The 16,830-nt window shown below is 42.4% G+C and overlaps 1 protein-coding gene across 4 annotated transcripts in view; it reads right to left on the bottom strand.

Annotated features, from left to right (window-relative positions):
* Nucleotides 1–16,830, bottom strand: part of drc7 (dynein regulatory complex subunit 7) — a 66,510-nt gene that overhangs the window by 31,316 nt on the left and 18,364 nt on the right. For 3 of the 4 annotated variants that reach the window (XM_033026668.1, XM_033026669.1, XM_033026667.1), the window contains exons 3-8: nucleotides 15,608–15,782; nucleotides 11,429–11,554; nucleotides 7,336–7,530; nucleotides 4,032–4,190; nucleotides 2,199–2,417; nucleotides 74–187 (exon numbers count right to left, since the gene is read on the bottom strand). In XM_033026668.1, the coding sequence (XP_032882559.1) occupies nucleotides 74–187; nucleotides 2,199–2,417; nucleotides 4,032–4,190; nucleotides 7,336–7,530; nucleotides 11,429–11,554; nucleotides 15,608–15,782 (988 nt within the window). The remainder of the gene's footprint in view (nucleotides 1–73; nucleotides 188–2,198; nucleotides 2,418–4,031; nucleotides 4,191–7,335; nucleotides 7,531–11,428; nucleotides 11,555–15,607; nucleotides 15,783–16,830) is intronic. The other variant, XM_033026670.1, reaches the window with a different exon arrangement.

The raw sequence follows: 16,830 nt of genomic DNA, 5'->3' as shown, positions 1-16,830 counted from the left end.
TAGTTTAGACTCAAATCATTTCTGAATAAAATTAACTAGTGTTATCTATTATAAAATTATTATGCAATCTTACGTCATCTTCACCCTCATCCAGGTACTCATACGAATCAGGAACGACAATTTCTTGATTCTCAGATGGTAGCATATACTCCCATTTTACAGGGTCACCAAGGTCAAAACGTACATTCTGAAACAAAAAGCATGACAGCATCAGTTACTATTCAGACAAAGAAGAATCATCTGCCAGGACTCTCCGTCAGACCTCTCATGTCCTGCTGCTGTTACTGTGATTCATTACCACTCCTCAAGGAAGATCATTCTTCACAAGGGTATGTTTTCTAAACAGAATTAGCAGAACAATCAGGTGGGTTATTGGGCAGAGGAGAATGACAGGCTGGTTCTTGTGTGATCATTGGTGGGTGGCAGATGGATGCCTCTGATACGGAGGAATTGCATGCCATCGGTTTGTTGTGTGTGGTTCCATTAATGTGAGGCATGGTGAGGTAAGTGTCTATGATGCATCTCCCAGAATCTATGAAAGAAAATGTTATGTCTATTTGGTGACTGTATTGTTCTCACTAGTTCATGCAATTTCAGCAATATTCTTCAGCCACTGCAGGTGGTAATCATCTATCACTAGCAAAAGCATTTCTCTATTTGTTGAGTCGCTGGTGGTTCTGCACTTTGGGATAGATTAACCTTCCTAAGCCTCCTATATTATTTTTTCCCAGGCTTCTGGGTTCCTGATTGTGCTTGTTCATCCAAATTAGGTTCCTTTGCATACTCTTTATAAATAATTTTATTCTATTTCTAATGAATGCAAAATGAACAATTAATAAATGGGGATGCAGTAGGGGATATTAGTAGTAGGCCCCCCTCAGTCATGATTGACCATGGGTGATGCATCCTGGTCGGATGCAAGCCTAGGCGATGTCATATGGAGGACAGGCTGTTGCCCATGCAGCACGTCCCCCCTCTCCATGTCGCAGATCGATCCAAAGGAACAGCAGGGCCGTTACAGTTTGGCACCTGCGCCGTCGCAGGAGCTGCCAGAGCGAGGTTGTAGACAACGACGAACTACCTTAGGGGCTCCGACTCCGGATTTTCTTGAGGTTTACTCCTGGAGTCTTTTCCATGACTGAATATGGCCACAAGGCAGTGGAGGTTTTAAATCAGAGTATACCCTCTCCTAGATGGACTGCCTTCCCAGGCTGACGAGCCCCATCTGCTCGAGACTCGTGAGGGCGGGAGCGTCTACCTCCCCATGCAGGTCTATAGCACCTGCCCACTGCTCACACGGCTCTTTTTGGGGACAGATGAATATAGTTCCTGCTTTTGGCATTGGTAGAAAATGCACCCTTCTTGAAAGTGGGGAGATTGGATTTTAATAACTGGTTTGCTTAAACAAGAATAAATATAGGTATGTGAGCAAAGGGAAGATGGTTAAGAGTTGGTGGAAGTTAGGAGCGAGATGGCAGAGTTTTGATAATCTCAAGTTTATCAAAATCGAACTAAAAGTTTCTGGGTATATGTGATGCTGGAGACAACAAACTACAAGACCAATAACAACTTGGATTTCATTAGCATAATTATTACAGCACAATCTCTGAAGGCACTTTATTCAAGCATTATCAAACAAGAATTGATGCCATGCCAGAAAATATTTTAGAACAGGCCATCAAAAGCAACCTCAAAGAGGTATGTTGTAAGGAAAGAGAGGTGAAGGGGTTTAGGAAGGTAATTCCAAAGCATAGGGCTCTGGTAGCTGCAAAGCAGAAGAGGCTAATGTTGAAGCTAATTAAATTTGTTAGTCGCACTGATGGCAAAGAGTGCAACGAGACACATGCCATTGGATTAGTCACGTCGAGAGGTAAAAACAGATGAGTGTTTACGTAAAAGAGGAGCTAGGCTGGTGTGGAGCTGGGTAATGTTTCCAGTGTTGAAATACGTGATATCAGTGACAAATGTGATACGTGACATCAGTGACAAATATCAGTGATCAGTGACAAACTCAACTCAAGGTTTTTACAAATAATCTACTGCCGCCTCAGAAAGTTGCCAAGTAAAACAATAGAAATTTTGACTACAAAAAGGAGTTATTAATAAGGTCACAAGTCAATGATTTTAGTCTTCCCGAGTACCTAGAGCACATCTGCACATTGTCTATAATTCTACATTGTGGGGTAGAAAATAAATACCTTGACGCCAAATTTGCAGTCTTGCATGTTCACCCAGTAATTCTTATGGTTCCAGATGCTTTCAATCCCCAAGAATCGTTCATTTGTAGTTTCATAGCTGTTTCCTGTGAAAGGGTCAATGAAGAAGTTCTCTGGGACGTCTCTTTTGCCTGCAAGCACCAGAACCCAACAATGGACCCGCAGACCATACATGACATCACGTGCACCTTTAATTTTCAGCTAAAACAGGAGAAGATGCACAATTCAGAATTGTCTTTTTGTTAAATGCTTCTCTTTTCTGTTCAGTATGGTCAATGTCAAACAACAAAAGACCTCATGTTCCCTACGTGCAATATACTGTACATATTGCAGAATATTCCATCTGCTCCTTTCCTAAAATTCTATTGGCATCTTTCAGATTTCTTTGCACAGATGATCAAAATGAGAACAGCAAAAGGTACAGGGTGACTGTGAACATCTCAGAAGAATAATCAACTCTCTCAGTTCCATCAGCAATCAGTTTCATCAGGAGTTGGAACTCCAATCAATTCCCTGGGAAAGGGCTCCAGGGAATGCGTTGGTGCTTATATTTGGGAACTCTACAGATATGACACATAATATCCATTAATTAAAAAAATTGGAAAGGCTTTGGAAGCTTCCAGATGAACTCTGGGTCCTCCCTTTAATTACTGTTGGTCTTACTGAGAAGAAAGGGCACAGCGGCAGTGTGTGGTGATTGTTGCATTGGCTGCAGGGTGTTCACCAACAACTTTTCATGAGGACACCAGGTATTTAGAATACAGACATGGAGGAGATTTCCCATGTGGTACTCTCCGTACTTTTTTTTAGAGATACAGCATGGAAACAGAGCCTTTAGTGCATCGAGTCCATGCCAACCATTGAATACCCATTCACACCAGCTCTATGTTATTTCCTCTTCGATATTTATCCCATTTTCTCTACACTCCCTACACACTACACACTACTGGCAATTTACAGAGGCCAATTAACCTACAAACCTGCTCACTTTTGGGATGTGAGAGGAACCCAGAGCGCCCAGAGGAAGCCCATGCGTCACAGGGAGAATGTGCAAATTCTGACAGCAACCGATGTATTGATCAAACCCGGGTCTCTGGCATGAGAGCCAGCAGCTCTACAGTTGCACCACAGTGTCATTTTTAATTCAATAATACATGCATTTGCATTATGCCTTAGTTCAACACTTCAACTTAGAAAGCATTTGTTTCAGTAGAACCAAAATGACAAACATGAGTATAATCATTGGCTAAAACTCTCACATTGTTTAGGTCTGACAACCAAGGCTATATTTCTCATGTCTCTTAACTGTAAGATTTTCATTGCATAGCCAGATTTGCCACGAGGATGTGCACAGACCAGCAACTAATGTGAAATGTGTGAAATCTCAGTTTCAGGTATGTGAAAACCATTTGTTAGAAAAAGAGCAGCTTCTAAAAAGATCCGTTAAATTGGCATTGAGATGGAATTGGCTTGGGGGAGGTTGTACACCAGCTTCTGTGCAAAGCTTTCACACCAAAGCCATAATGTGCATGAGACCCAAGATCTTGTGCACTATACATTCACAAATGCATTCCTCCATTGGCTCTGCCTCTTGAGAACAAATGGGACATTGAAATATTACGTGACATGAAAAATGGTAAAGACCACTCTTGTGAAGTAGAGGATTCTTTTGGGTTACGCTGTTGGGACTGATTTGGCCTTCCCTTTAACAGTGCTAATCCTGGTTTGGACTGTCTTCAAGGAGAAAACATCTATTCTTAATTTTGTCAATAACTGATATGCGCAGAAAGAAAAAAGATAACTGATAATACTCACATTTATCATTTCCTCATAATCTTTCTGTTTCTGTTCATCATCTAATATCTTTTCTGCTCGCCGACGGGCTTCCTGGTTAATTTCAAATTTGCTCTGCAACTCTCGGACTGGTTTCACCGTGTACTTCTTCACAGGTGGCATGATTTCTTTCTTCTTATTCTTTTTAAAGAAGTCAAAAATCATGTTCAGGTGAAACTGCTGACATGATGTGCTGCCAATATTGTGGATTTATCATTTTTTGTCATTATTTTCCCTCCCTCTTTTCCCTTTTTCGGTTATGTTGGCACAAGGCCCTGTGGATGTCTGCGGCAGTCCATCAACTCAACTTTCCGTGAGTTTTATGCATTGACAGTCTGCTCAACTACATGATGCATCACAGGTGAATCCATTATCTCATGTCTACATCAGTGGACATGCGGTGAAGTCCTGTGTGCTTTATCCCCCCCCCCCCCCCGAAATTAACTCTCTTTAAATGTCGTCTTTGTCAACTGTTTCCAATTTACATTGTAAATAATGTACTTTTTTGTTTGACTTGCACAGCCAGGCAATTTGGTAGTACTGTAATGCATAAAGTTTGCAGAATACATATCAAACTTCACAACTAATTTGATACCAGAATTACTGAACCTGGGCTAAGACAATGTAGAGAGTCAAGGAAAGAAGAATGAGTTAACTAGGGGAATTGAAAATAGCAAGGAGAAGACTTTGGTCGGCATGAACTGAAGAGATGTGAGATCATGCTGACATTTAGATACCTGGTTGGTGTCTTTGTGGGAATGTAGCTGCAGTGATTTTCCAACTAAGGCAGTTACACAGTACTATGGATACTCCTGTCTCCTATCCCTGGCACCATGAAAAACAGTTTTGAGATACAATATACCTGAAGCACTCAAGTAAATTGGGTGGGAGATTGCAACCTTGACGTGGTCCGCCCTGTTTCGACGAATGCAATCAACCTGACGTGCACAATCAAATAAGATCAAATGGAACAAGTTGTCCTAGAACTTTAGGCTGTGCACGCCATACACAAGAAGAGGAAGCCTGGTGAATGGTATAAATATAAACTTTATAATCCCAACTGACTAGGTTGTTGTTGGAAATTTTTGAAGGAATTAAAGAAAAAAGTACATATACAAAGAAAAAGTAATTTTTTTTGTCATATTATTGATTATGGAATCAAAACAATGTCTGGAAGATTCACAAAGAAATGTATAAAAGGTCAATGGAAGTGTGAAACACTGAAGGGCAGAGCTTTAAGGCGAGAGTGGACAATTTAAAGAAGATATGCAGGGCAAGTTTTTTTACACAGTAAGAGCTGGGTACCTAGAACACTGTCAGCAGTGGTAATGGAAGCAGTTACAATCGTGACTATTAAGAGGCATAGATAGGAATATGGATATGCAGAGAATGGGGGGTAAGGTTCAATGCCAGCAGAGGAGATGAGGAGATGAGAGCAATATGTTCAGCACAGACATTGTGGGCTGAGGGCCTGTTCCTGTGCTGTACTATGAACCTGGTGAGTTCATAGATCATAAGTGATAAGAGCAGAATTAGTCCATTTGGCCCATCAAGTCTACTTCACCATTCACTCATGGCTGATCTTTCTCTCCCTCCTAACCCCATTCTCCTGCCGTTCCCACAACCTCTGACCCCCGCAGCAGTTCGGAGAACCTGGATCAGAGTTTAGAGACCAGGAAAAACATGCACACAATTCAGACCACAGCTCCAGTCAAACACCTGCCACATTCTGGACTCCTGGTGTTCTGGTCCTCCACCCTTGCTCAGCTGCACACCAAGCCCACAGCCAGGACCCCAGCCTCGGCCACTCTACACACCTCATTGAAACGTACCGAATAGTGAAAGGTCTGGATATACTGGATGTAGAGAGGATGTTTCCACTAGTGGGAGAGTCTGGGACCTGAGGTCATAGCCTCAGAATTAAAGGACGTTCCTTCAGAAAGGAGATAAGGAGGAATTTATTTAGTTAGAGGGTAGTGAATCTGTGGAATTAATTGCCACGGAAGGATGTGGAGGCCATCAGTGGGTATTTGTAAGGCAGAGATAGATAGATTCTTGAGTAGTACGGGTGTCAGGGTTTATGGGGAGAAGGCAGGAGAATAGGGTCAAGAGGGAGATATACCATGATTGAATGGTTTAGTAGACTTGATGGGTCGAAAGGGCTAATTCTGCTCCTATCACATAAACTTATGAACCCCCTCCTAATCTGGAAGCTTGCAGTCTGGACTTGTGATCGACGAGCAAGTCAGATGCCAGACTATCAGGATTTAGTTTAGTTTAGTTTAGAGATACAGCGTGGAAACAGGCCCTTCGGTCCAGCGGGTCAATGCCAATCAATGATCACACATACATTAGTTCCATCCTATACATTAAGCACAATTTATAGAAGCCAATTAACCTACAAACCAGCATGACTTTGGAATGTTGGAGGAAACCGGAACACCCAGAGAAAGTAGAATGTACAAACTCCATACAGACAGCACCCGCAGTCAGGATCAAACCCAGGTCTCTGGCACTGTAAGACAGCAACTCTACCATGGTTTTGAATAATCTGAAATTTACTGTAGATGGAAAGGAAATGTTTAGAATGTTGCAAAAATTAGGTAGGCCTGAATACTGTGAGAAATTAGAAAAGAGTGTATGACCGAAAAGATATTAAAAAAAGGGGAAAACCAGCCAGAAAAATATATAAAACAAGGTTGTAAGAACGAGAAATGAGAATAACGAAAGCAAACATTGGTCCAAATAAACAATGGTCCATTGGGGATAGGAAATTTTATAAAAAGGGAAAATGGGACACTAAACAATATTCAGTATCTGTTTTCATAGTGGAATACCCTAAAGGTCTCTTAAAAATACAGGAAATATGGGGCATAAGGAGGGAGAAGTGAAAATGAACCTTTTCTGGTGTTCATGGAAAGCACTCATGGACAAACGTTGTAGTGGTTAAATAAACAGTAGAATAATCCTTGTCTGAAAGCTCCCATCAAACACTCCTGGTGCTGGTAGAACAGTCCTTATAGAATAGATTCCTCTACACCAGTGCATCAAATACTCCCAACACAAACTAGGCGCAATTTTGGATTTGTATCGAGTAAAGCTCCAATGGTGCAACATGTAAAGCACCGGTTATACACATGGTTAAAAACATTCTACACTGTCCCCAATCCAACTCAGAAGAGTAATTCCTGCTATCCCACTGTAACACATCTCTATTTTTTTGATAGCCATTCTTTAAAATTCCTAGCCTGAAAGAATATTTAACTGGGAAAAATGGTCTCCTTGCCTTATCATCTTCTTGCAGTAGTGGGCAGATTTCCTTTGTCTCATCCATCAAACATATTTCCTTCGTAGCATACCCGCTGACACAGTATGCATCGTACCCCACGCCAAGCAGTATTGAGCAGAGCAAGGTGCTGAAATCAAAGCTGTTTCCTTTTTGACATTTCAGGATAGTGGTTGAGGCAAACAAATAAGATGGCTGTTAGAGGAGGCAAAAAGAAAAAGATTCAGCAGCTTGTTAAAAGAGAACATCGATACATATAAATTTAAGTTAAGCTGCAACTTAATTTAAACACAACAAAACCAAACTAAATGCCAAAATAAAAGGACACAAAGTGTTGCAGGAACTCCATGGGTCAGGCAGCATCCGTGGAGAACATGGATAGGCGGCATTTCAGGTCGAGACCCTTCTTCAGTCTGACTGTTCATGTTCGCCAGGGATGCTGCCTGACCCACTAAGTTCCTCCAGCACATTGTGTCCTTTTATGTAATAACCGGCATTTACAGTTCTTTGTTTATACAAACTAAATGCCAAATTCAGATCACGGTGAATCTTTCTATTTTCCCTTTATGATTCACGGCAATTGCTGAATTATTGACCATTACAGATAATATAACACCTTGCCACCAAATATCACCACCTTGTTTATACCTGTGGCACTTAAAGGAGCACAACTGCATGTTGTTTAAAAGTGACATACAATCATAAACACGTAAGCTCAAATGAAGTAGCTGAAGATATAGGCCATGCAGTAAAGTCACAGCTGATCTGATCAGTGGCCTCAAACCCATTTTCCTGTTGAATCTCCACTACTCCTGATTTTACATGTCACCCTAAAACCATCTACCTTAACCTTGAATAAACTCAAAGACATGATATCTGCAGCCCAATGGGGGACAGTATTCCAAATTTGCGGGGATCAGGGAAAATAACATCCTGCCTAACTCAGTCATAAGAACTCAACAAAGCACTTCAGAACTACGTTCAATCCTTCACAAAGGAACATTGAATTCAACAGTTTCATACAGAAAGCCTTTATTGCTTTATCAGAACTGACCCAGTTTTTCTCTTTCGAAGATAGACACAAAAAGCTGGAGCAACTCAGCGGGACGGGCACTATCTCTGGAGAGAAGGAATGGGTGACGTTTCGGGTCAAGACCCTTCTTCAGACCTGAGTGCCAAAGTGGAAATGTTTGAGAGCTTGACGTTAATATGTCATGGACCAACCACATTGATGCAACAACCCCAAGAATGCCTCAACTTTCTGAGGAGACTGAGGATATTCGGCATGTCCCTATTGACTCTTACAAACTTCTACAGATGCACCACAGAGAGCATACTGTTGGGTTTGCATCACAGCTTAGTTTGGGAATAGCTCTGCCTCTGCACGTAAGAAATTGCAGAGATGTAGACATAGCCCAGTGCATCACACAGGTCGGACTTCCCCCCATTGACTCCATCTACAATTTACGCTACTTCGGAAAAGCAGCCTACATAATGAAAGACATGTCCCGCCCTGATTGTTCCTTCTTCTCCCTGCTCCCGTCTGGCAGAATGTACAGAAGCGTGAAAGCACCACCGGATTGCAGGAACAGCTTCTTCCCTTCTGTTATAAGGTTTCTGACAGCCCTTCCATAAGCTAGGGTTCTATTCGATTCACCTCCACCCCATTGAGGACATTGGACTTAGTCTATGGGACCAATGTGCTACAATGCTTAGAACTATATTCTGCACACCAATCCTGAAGCACTTGATAGAAGTTGAGAATTGTTTATTATCCATTAGTTGTTGAATTTATGGTGTTTGGGTTTGATAATTTTTTTAGAAACTGTCAGATTTCCAAGAAAGAATAAAACCTTTGCCTTTCTGTATGGAGTTTGCACATTCCTCCTCTGGTTGCATGGGTTTCCCTTAGGTGCCCTACTTACAGTACCTCCCTTCCAAAGATGTGTAGTTTGGTTGGCAGCTGTAAATTGCCACGAGTGTGTAGATGAAACAAGGAGATCTTGGTGAGAATGTCAGGAGAATAAAATTAGATGGCTTGAAAATAGGATTAGTGTAACTGGATGTTTGATAGCATAGACTCGATGAGCTGAAGGGCCTGTTTCTATGCTTGTATCTCCCTCTATGCCACTCTATACTTTCCCATTTGCTCTAAAATATTTATTGAGTTTGAAAATTGTATTTGTGTATATGAGGAAAGATTGGAAAGACTCGGCTTGTATTCACTGCAATTTAGAAGGATGAGAGGGCTTCTTATAGAAACATAAAATTATAAAAGGACTGGACAGGCTAGATGCAGGAAAAATGTTCCCAATGTCGGGGGAGTTCAGAACCAGGGGCCACAGTCTAAGAATAAAGGGGAGGCCATTTAAAACTGAGATGAGAAAAAAACTTTTTCACCCAGAGAGTTGTGAATTTGTGGAATTCTCTGCCATAGAAGGCAGTGGAGGCCAATTCACTGGATGAATTTAAAAGCGAGTTAGATAGAGCTTTCGGGGTTAGCGGATTCAAGGGATATGGGGAGAAAGCAGGAACGGGTTACTGATTGTGGATGATCAACCATGATCACAATGAATGGCGGTGCTGTCTCGAAGAGCCGAATGGCGTCCTCCTGCACCTATTTTCTATGTTTCTATGTATATCGGATCTGTTTGGATAGCATGCAAAACCAAGCATTTACTGTACCCAGGTACGTGACAGTGGCTGCCCTCTCAACCTCATCCATTATTTGTCTCATTTAGTCTGTTTTGGGCTCCAAATTGAATTCTGACTTTTCCTGGTTCTGATAAAAGATCTTATTTTCTATCTCCACAGTTGGTACCTTACTTGATGAGTATTTTCAGATTTATTTGTCTTGTTAGCAACAAATGAATAGTCAAAATATCGGTTTACGTGCCAGTTTTGAGCAGGAGACGCAGCCTGCACCAAGCTCTGAAACTGTGTCCATTAGGCGTCTTCAATGGAGTACTGATGTTATGAAAGAGATATTAATGATCAATGGTTCAATATTACTTTGTTGTCACCTGTACCTACTGTAGGTAAAGTGAAATTCCTATTTAGCATACATTTCAGGAAAAAATTTACGCTTCATATGCACAATTACACTTAAGTACAAGAGTGTATGAATAGTGGATTGCACTGAGGCAGAACTTAAGAATCGAAATATTTCCAGTGCCATCATGTAATCTTTAAGAATCAAAGTTCTTAAAATATAGACTCTTAACTTGGCCATGAAGGTCTGTTGTCCTGGCGGCGGCACAGGGTTGGAGTTGCAGGGCTTGGCCTGGCCAGGTGATGTTGATATCCTTCACCACTGCTCCGCTGCTCTACGCCACTGCAGGCCACATCTACTCCACATGCTCGGCCTCTTGGAGCGGAACCCAATCTAATAGATCCCCAGGCTAATGCAGGGCATCCAGCAGCCCACTCCACTGACACACTGATCCTGACATGTCGTCCTGAAAATGCCTCGTCCATCGCCTCCCACAGCCACCGTTCCAAGTCTGTGCACTGGGAAGCCACTCGCAGCTGATCTTGGAAACCCAGGAGTGCCTCCGAGGGTGCGGGAGGTATCCTCTTCTCTGTCCCCCTCTGCCACTGCCATCTACAGCCTATCATCTAGGTTCATAAAAGCACACAACCCCATCCTCTTCAACTCTCCTGGAACATCTGTTGTGTCATTTGCCTATCATCAAAATTCTCTGTATTTCATGTATTTGTTTTTGTAGAATTCACTTACACAACCGGAATTTATTGCTCATCACTACCTACACTTAAACCACGACTTCCGATATATTGAGGATAGTCTAGAAAAAAACCCACATTGCTGTATTTCTGGTATAAGATATGGGGAGGGTGATAGATGTTTTTCCCTAAAGGATGTTAGTAAACCTTAAGAGTGAAAGCCTTTCTTCTTGACCATATACCAAACCTATCTACACTTGGCAACACTTTCTTAGCTTTTTTCGATCAGAAACCTCTTAATAATGGTAGAACCAATGAAAAGGGCCAAATCTTGCTGTGAGAAACTGTGGAACCGAGATGACCTTTTCAACCAGACAGTGTATTACTGGTGTAATGCACAATTACTCACCACTTCAGTGATGAGATCTAATGAATCCACTATTAGAAAGTCAGAAACAAACGTGGCACACCCTTTCCAAGTGTATAGTTCCTTGTGGTTCAGCAAAGTAGGCCGTAGAGTGGTGCTCACAAACTTCTGTTGATGATAAGAAAATTAACATTTTAGCATTTCCATCATCTTTTAATTAGAGCAGGAATCATTCATGATCACATACATAGGTGGTATGACTTGCATTGTTTTCACATTGCTAGCAATATCTGTGCATCATCTGTGCACCACACACTGAAGGATCAGGACTTTGTGTTGACTTCACAATGGCCCTCTTCCAGCAATGTTCTGCAGCCAGCACACCAAAGTCAGTTATGCAGCCTGCACATTGCCATACTTCAGTCAAATTGCAGGCACATAGATTTCAGACCAACCAAGGCTAAAGAGTTCAGTCAATCCATGGCAAAGATTTCATTGTCACAGGTACATAGTCCCCTGAAGATTGCGTCACAGGTAGATAGGATGATAAAGAAGGCTTTGGGTACACTGGCCTTCATCAGTCAGGGTATTGAATATAGAGGTTGCAATGTTATTTTACAGTTGTACAAAACATTGGTGAGAGTGCTTTTGGTCACCCTGTATAGGAGGAATATCATTAAGCTGGAAAGAGTGCAATGATTTATGAAGATGTTGCCAGCAACGGAGCTTTATCCTTTCTATTCTTTAATCAGTAAAATATAGACTTTGGTCTATTCGATATCAGAATGTTACATAACTGCAATGTTCTGATGCATCCATTTATTCACCAGAAAAGATTGTGAAATTGACCTGAAAAATTATTTTAAAAATCATTTGGTTGGAAGGCAAAACTGAATGGATCTCACAGCCCATAGTAAGGAGATGAGGGGTCAGTCTGTTCTGTGGTCCTGAACTCTTGGAATCAAAAGTATGTTGCTCCAGGAACAATCTTCACCTATTTGGTAATCAGATGAATTGCACTTGCATACATAAACTTACAATGAAAAATAAATCATCCATGAAAATATTTTATGTCGGAGAGGAATTAAACAATGGATGGATTTTTAAATTGTGCCCTTTCTCCCAGGGCCCAGCCTTCCGAGCTCTCACTTGTTTTGGTGTGCCCCTCTACTGCTAATCTAGTAATAGGCTTGCATGCCATCCAGGATTGACCCGAGAGCTTTTTGTTTTTTTCTGAATATAACAGTAGATTTATGTACAGCCTTTAACAAAATGCCACATGACATTTTGCAGAAGTATTGAGTAAATAAAATATGAAACCAACCCACATGAGGCAGATTTTAACTGTTGCCTTAAAGGAAGATTGATATGGCAGAGGTATAGAGAAGATTGCAGATGGAATTTAGGAGCATAAGACTTTAACCATTACTGGTGAGGCAAATAAAAATTTGCAAACTCCAGAATCCAAAATATCACTGAGAGAGGTGTAATACTTTGGACATTTTGCTGCATTTAAGCTGCTATAACAATCCAAAGTATTACTGTTGTTCACCATATTCTTTCCTTAATCCACGTTCGCATATTGGATTAGCCAAGTAGGAAATTCATTGCCGCTATGTCCACCTTTTGCTTGACCAATCTGTTGAACAGTTCTCCCAATTTGGGCAGCTGTTCCTAATGTAAATCAGGACTTTGCAAGATCAAGAGGGTTGGGAGATATGCTATGCCTAAATTTAGTGCATAGTTTTATGCTGAGCAGTCCATCAATGTTATTATTTTCCTGTTTTAACTATTTCAATATAACCAAATTTGCATGCAGGCTTTTGGGAGTCAACTGCATTGATGGGAATCTGGAGTAACATCAAGGCCAACACAGGTAAGGGCACCAGATTTTATTCCCTCAAGGACATGAGTGAACCAGATACGTTTTCATGACAATCTAGTACAGGTAGTTTCCAGGGCATCGTGATTGAGACTAGGTTTAATCAAAGAAATCTAAATGTTTTAATTAAAATTCCACAGCTGAAATTGTGTAATCTGAACATCCAGTAAGTTAGACATGACTCCACTGTTCAACCTACAAATATCAGCATATTTCCCCCCCCCCCCCCCCCCATCAAATTCCACTTTGAAAGCTAATATTGAGTAGAATTCTCCTTGTCTTTTGATCTGATGTTAATAATTCAGTGTAAAACAGAAATAATTTTGTGCCCTTCTCAGGTTCTTTTGTCAATTGTATTAGAGTCTTCTGCTTAAAGATGTCAGTTGACATTTTTCTTATCTATGTTAGTTATACCCCTCCATTCTGTCAACAAAATCCTAAGGTATCTAATACATAATATTGAGTTTAGTACATTAATTGTAATTCAATGTAACAATAAGTTCAACAAGAATTGAAACCAAAGTCAAAGTCAAAGTCAAAGTAGCCTTTATTGTCATTCAGACCTTGCGGTCTGAATGGAATGTTGTTGCCTTGCAGTCCTACATATAGTAAAAATGACAAAGACACACAATAAACACAAATTAACATCCACCACAGTGAGTTCACCAGGCACCTCCTCAAGTCTTAAGTCTTTGTCTCATCCCTTCTTATTCTCCCTCTGCGCCAAGGCGATCCAGGCTTCAGATGTTGTGACCCCGCCGGGCGATGGTAAGTAATGTCAGTCCCGCAGCTGAATCCGAGCTCCGCGAACGGGCCGGTTCAACTCCGCGGCCCGGGGTGGTCGAAGCTGCCGAAGCTGCGGCCCTCCAGTCCAGCTGACCCAGCTGTTGTTGCGGAGGCTCCGGAAAACAGGTCACCAACCTGTGACCTGCGAGCTCCCGACGATGTCGTCCACTGGGCCCGCGGTCGGATCGGGTGGTCGCTCCTGCCGGAACACTGCCCTAGCTCCGAGGCCGGGTCGCCGCTGCCCCAGCTCCGAGGCTGGGTCGCCGCTGCCCCAGCTCCGAGGCTGGGTCGCCGCTGCCCCAGCTCCGAGGCCGGGTCGCCGCTGCCCCAGCTCCGAGGCTGGGTCGCCGCTGCCGCTGCCCCAGCTCCGAGGTCTGGTCGCCGCTGCCCCTGCCCCAGCTCCGAGGCCGGGTCGCTGCTGCCCCAGCTCCGAGGTCTGGTCGCCGCTGCCCCAGCTCCGAGGCCGGGTCGCTGCTGCCGCTGCCCCAGCTCCGAGGTCTGGTTGCCGCTCCCCAGCTCCGAGGCCGCCAGCTCCGCTATTAGGCCTCGGCGCAGGCGGAGACGGGGTATACGACAAGAGAAGTCGCATCCCCCCAAAGGAAGAGACCAAAAACATGTTTCTCCCCCCCATCCACACACATACACAACCTAATAAACCAAAAATTAACTAAAACAGGACAAAAGAACAACGGAAAAAAACAGACGGACTGCAGGCGAGCCGCAACTGCTAAGGCAGCGCCACCATATAGTTATAATAGATTTTGACCAGAAAGTTAATATAGTGATGATACAGTGATGATTTTCCTTCTCAGCCCTGTCCTCATTTTGCCTATTTCTCAGTCTAATTTTGACTTATGAAAAGCTGGAAGCAGTGGCAGATAATTCTAGTAACATATCCATATATAATATTCCCATTGAAACTAATGTTCAACACAGAGGATGAAATGCTGCAAAGTTTATTAACCTAGAGTTTTAACATAATCTCATTCTCTAGACAAATGTTGTTTTTTCAGCCATATAGATAGTTATCGCAAAAAAAGGTACTAAGTGCTGGAGTAACTCAGTGGATCAAGCAGCATCCCTGGAGAACATGGATAGGTGATGTTTCGAATCAGGACCCCTCTTCAGTCTGAAGAATGATAACTCATTCTTGGATAGGACAGGTTTGGAGGGATATGGACCCAACGCAGGCAGGTGGGACTAGTGTTGCTGGGACATATTGGCCGGTATGGGCATGCTGGGCCGAAGGGCCTATTTCCACACTGCATCACTCTGTGGCTCTCCGGCTCATTCAGTCTGATAACTCATCCAATGGTGTCTAGATGTAACAGGAGATGGCATTCTCTCCATCCCTCCACCATCCAACATATATTCCAATAACACCCACTGAAAAATAGGGGAGCACCTATGAATGAACTTTCCTGAAGTACCATATTTTCAAGAGAAAAGATGTTAAAACTGAATAGAAAAGTGCGAATAGAAATAAAACATAAGAACATCATCATTAATGGCACATTGATTCTCTATAATATGCTATTCATGAAACGACATACCTGCATTTTACATTCATTAAGAGGACTCAGAAGCAAAGGCTTTCTGTCTGGATATAGATATTCGTACTGTTGCCTGAAGTTTTCAGCATATTGTAGCATGGTTCGTTCTTTAGCAGTGTTTTGCTGATAAGGTTCCGGGTAATGCATAACACCTATATCTGATATCAGAGATTCCCTACATCAAGAAAATATAAAAGATACCATTAATTTTATTGAGAGTCTTTCAAGTCCTCAAAACATCCTAAACCACTTTGCAGAAAATGTACACTACTACAAAGATCAAAATCAGCAATGAGATAATAACCAGCTAATCACTTTAAAGATGTCCATTCCTCACTAGGCTGTCTATAAGTGCTCTATTCCTTCCTTAAACAGCAGTCAAATGATTGTGCATCCATCCCCAATCTTTCATAATCCGAACTTGTTCTTGTAAGAAACAACAACTCTTTGATTACACTCACTTCCTCCAGGTAAAAGGGAACCTTTCTAAATCCTATTCATGGGACTTATCTAAGATCTTTGTTAGTCTCTCAGATTATTTCTTTCATCTTTTTTTCTGCTTCACTGATGACTATAACAATGGCAATTGTTGTATTCAAGGGAGAGTTAGATATATCTATTATCTATCTTCTATCTATATTACTAAAACTCTGTTCTTGACCGGTTTTGGCTTTCTGTGCTGCGGTTTCCGAGAGTACGCCGCCACCTACGGCCGTCATTTTTGGCCACCTCGCTCAGAGCCCCCCTCCGCCGCATGTGTGCCGAGGACTTTTCCCGTCGATTAAAATTGACAGAGATATTAATGTTTTTACATCATTCCCCATTCTCTCTGCTGCCCCCGCTGGAGGGAGGGGGAGGGACTATAAAACCAGGAAGTGGTGTGCCTCAATCAGTCTCTGCAAGTGGTGTGCCTCAATCAGAGCTTTGAATGACACTGACAAATGTCTACAGCACTGTGAGTACCCTTAATTTGGTTTGAAAATGAAAATATGGTTAGAGGTAAAAAAGCACTGCCTGCAAATGGTTGTTTGGTTTTGGGTTGAAGTAAAAAGGCACTCTCTCTCCCCCCCCCCCCCTCCCTCTCCTCTCCTCTCCCCCCCCCCCCCCCCTCCTCCTCCCTCTCCTCTCCCCCCTCCCTCTCCTCTCCCTCCCTCTCCTCCTCTCCTCTCCTCACCTCTCCTCTCCCCCCTCCTCCCCTCTCCCCCTCCCTCTCCTCCCTCCCT

Source organism: Amblyraja radiata, chromosome 9 (genome assembly GCF_010909765.2).
Source record: "Amblyraja radiata isolate CabotCenter1 chromosome 9, sAmbRad1.1.pri, whole genome shotgun sequence".
NCBI classification, from domain to species: domain Eukaryota; kingdom Metazoa; phylum Chordata; class Chondrichthyes; order Rajiformes; family Rajidae; genus Amblyraja; species Amblyraja radiata.
The sequence above is the reverse complement of the archived record's forward strand: the minus strand, read 5'-3'. Positions and strand labels throughout refer to the sequence as shown.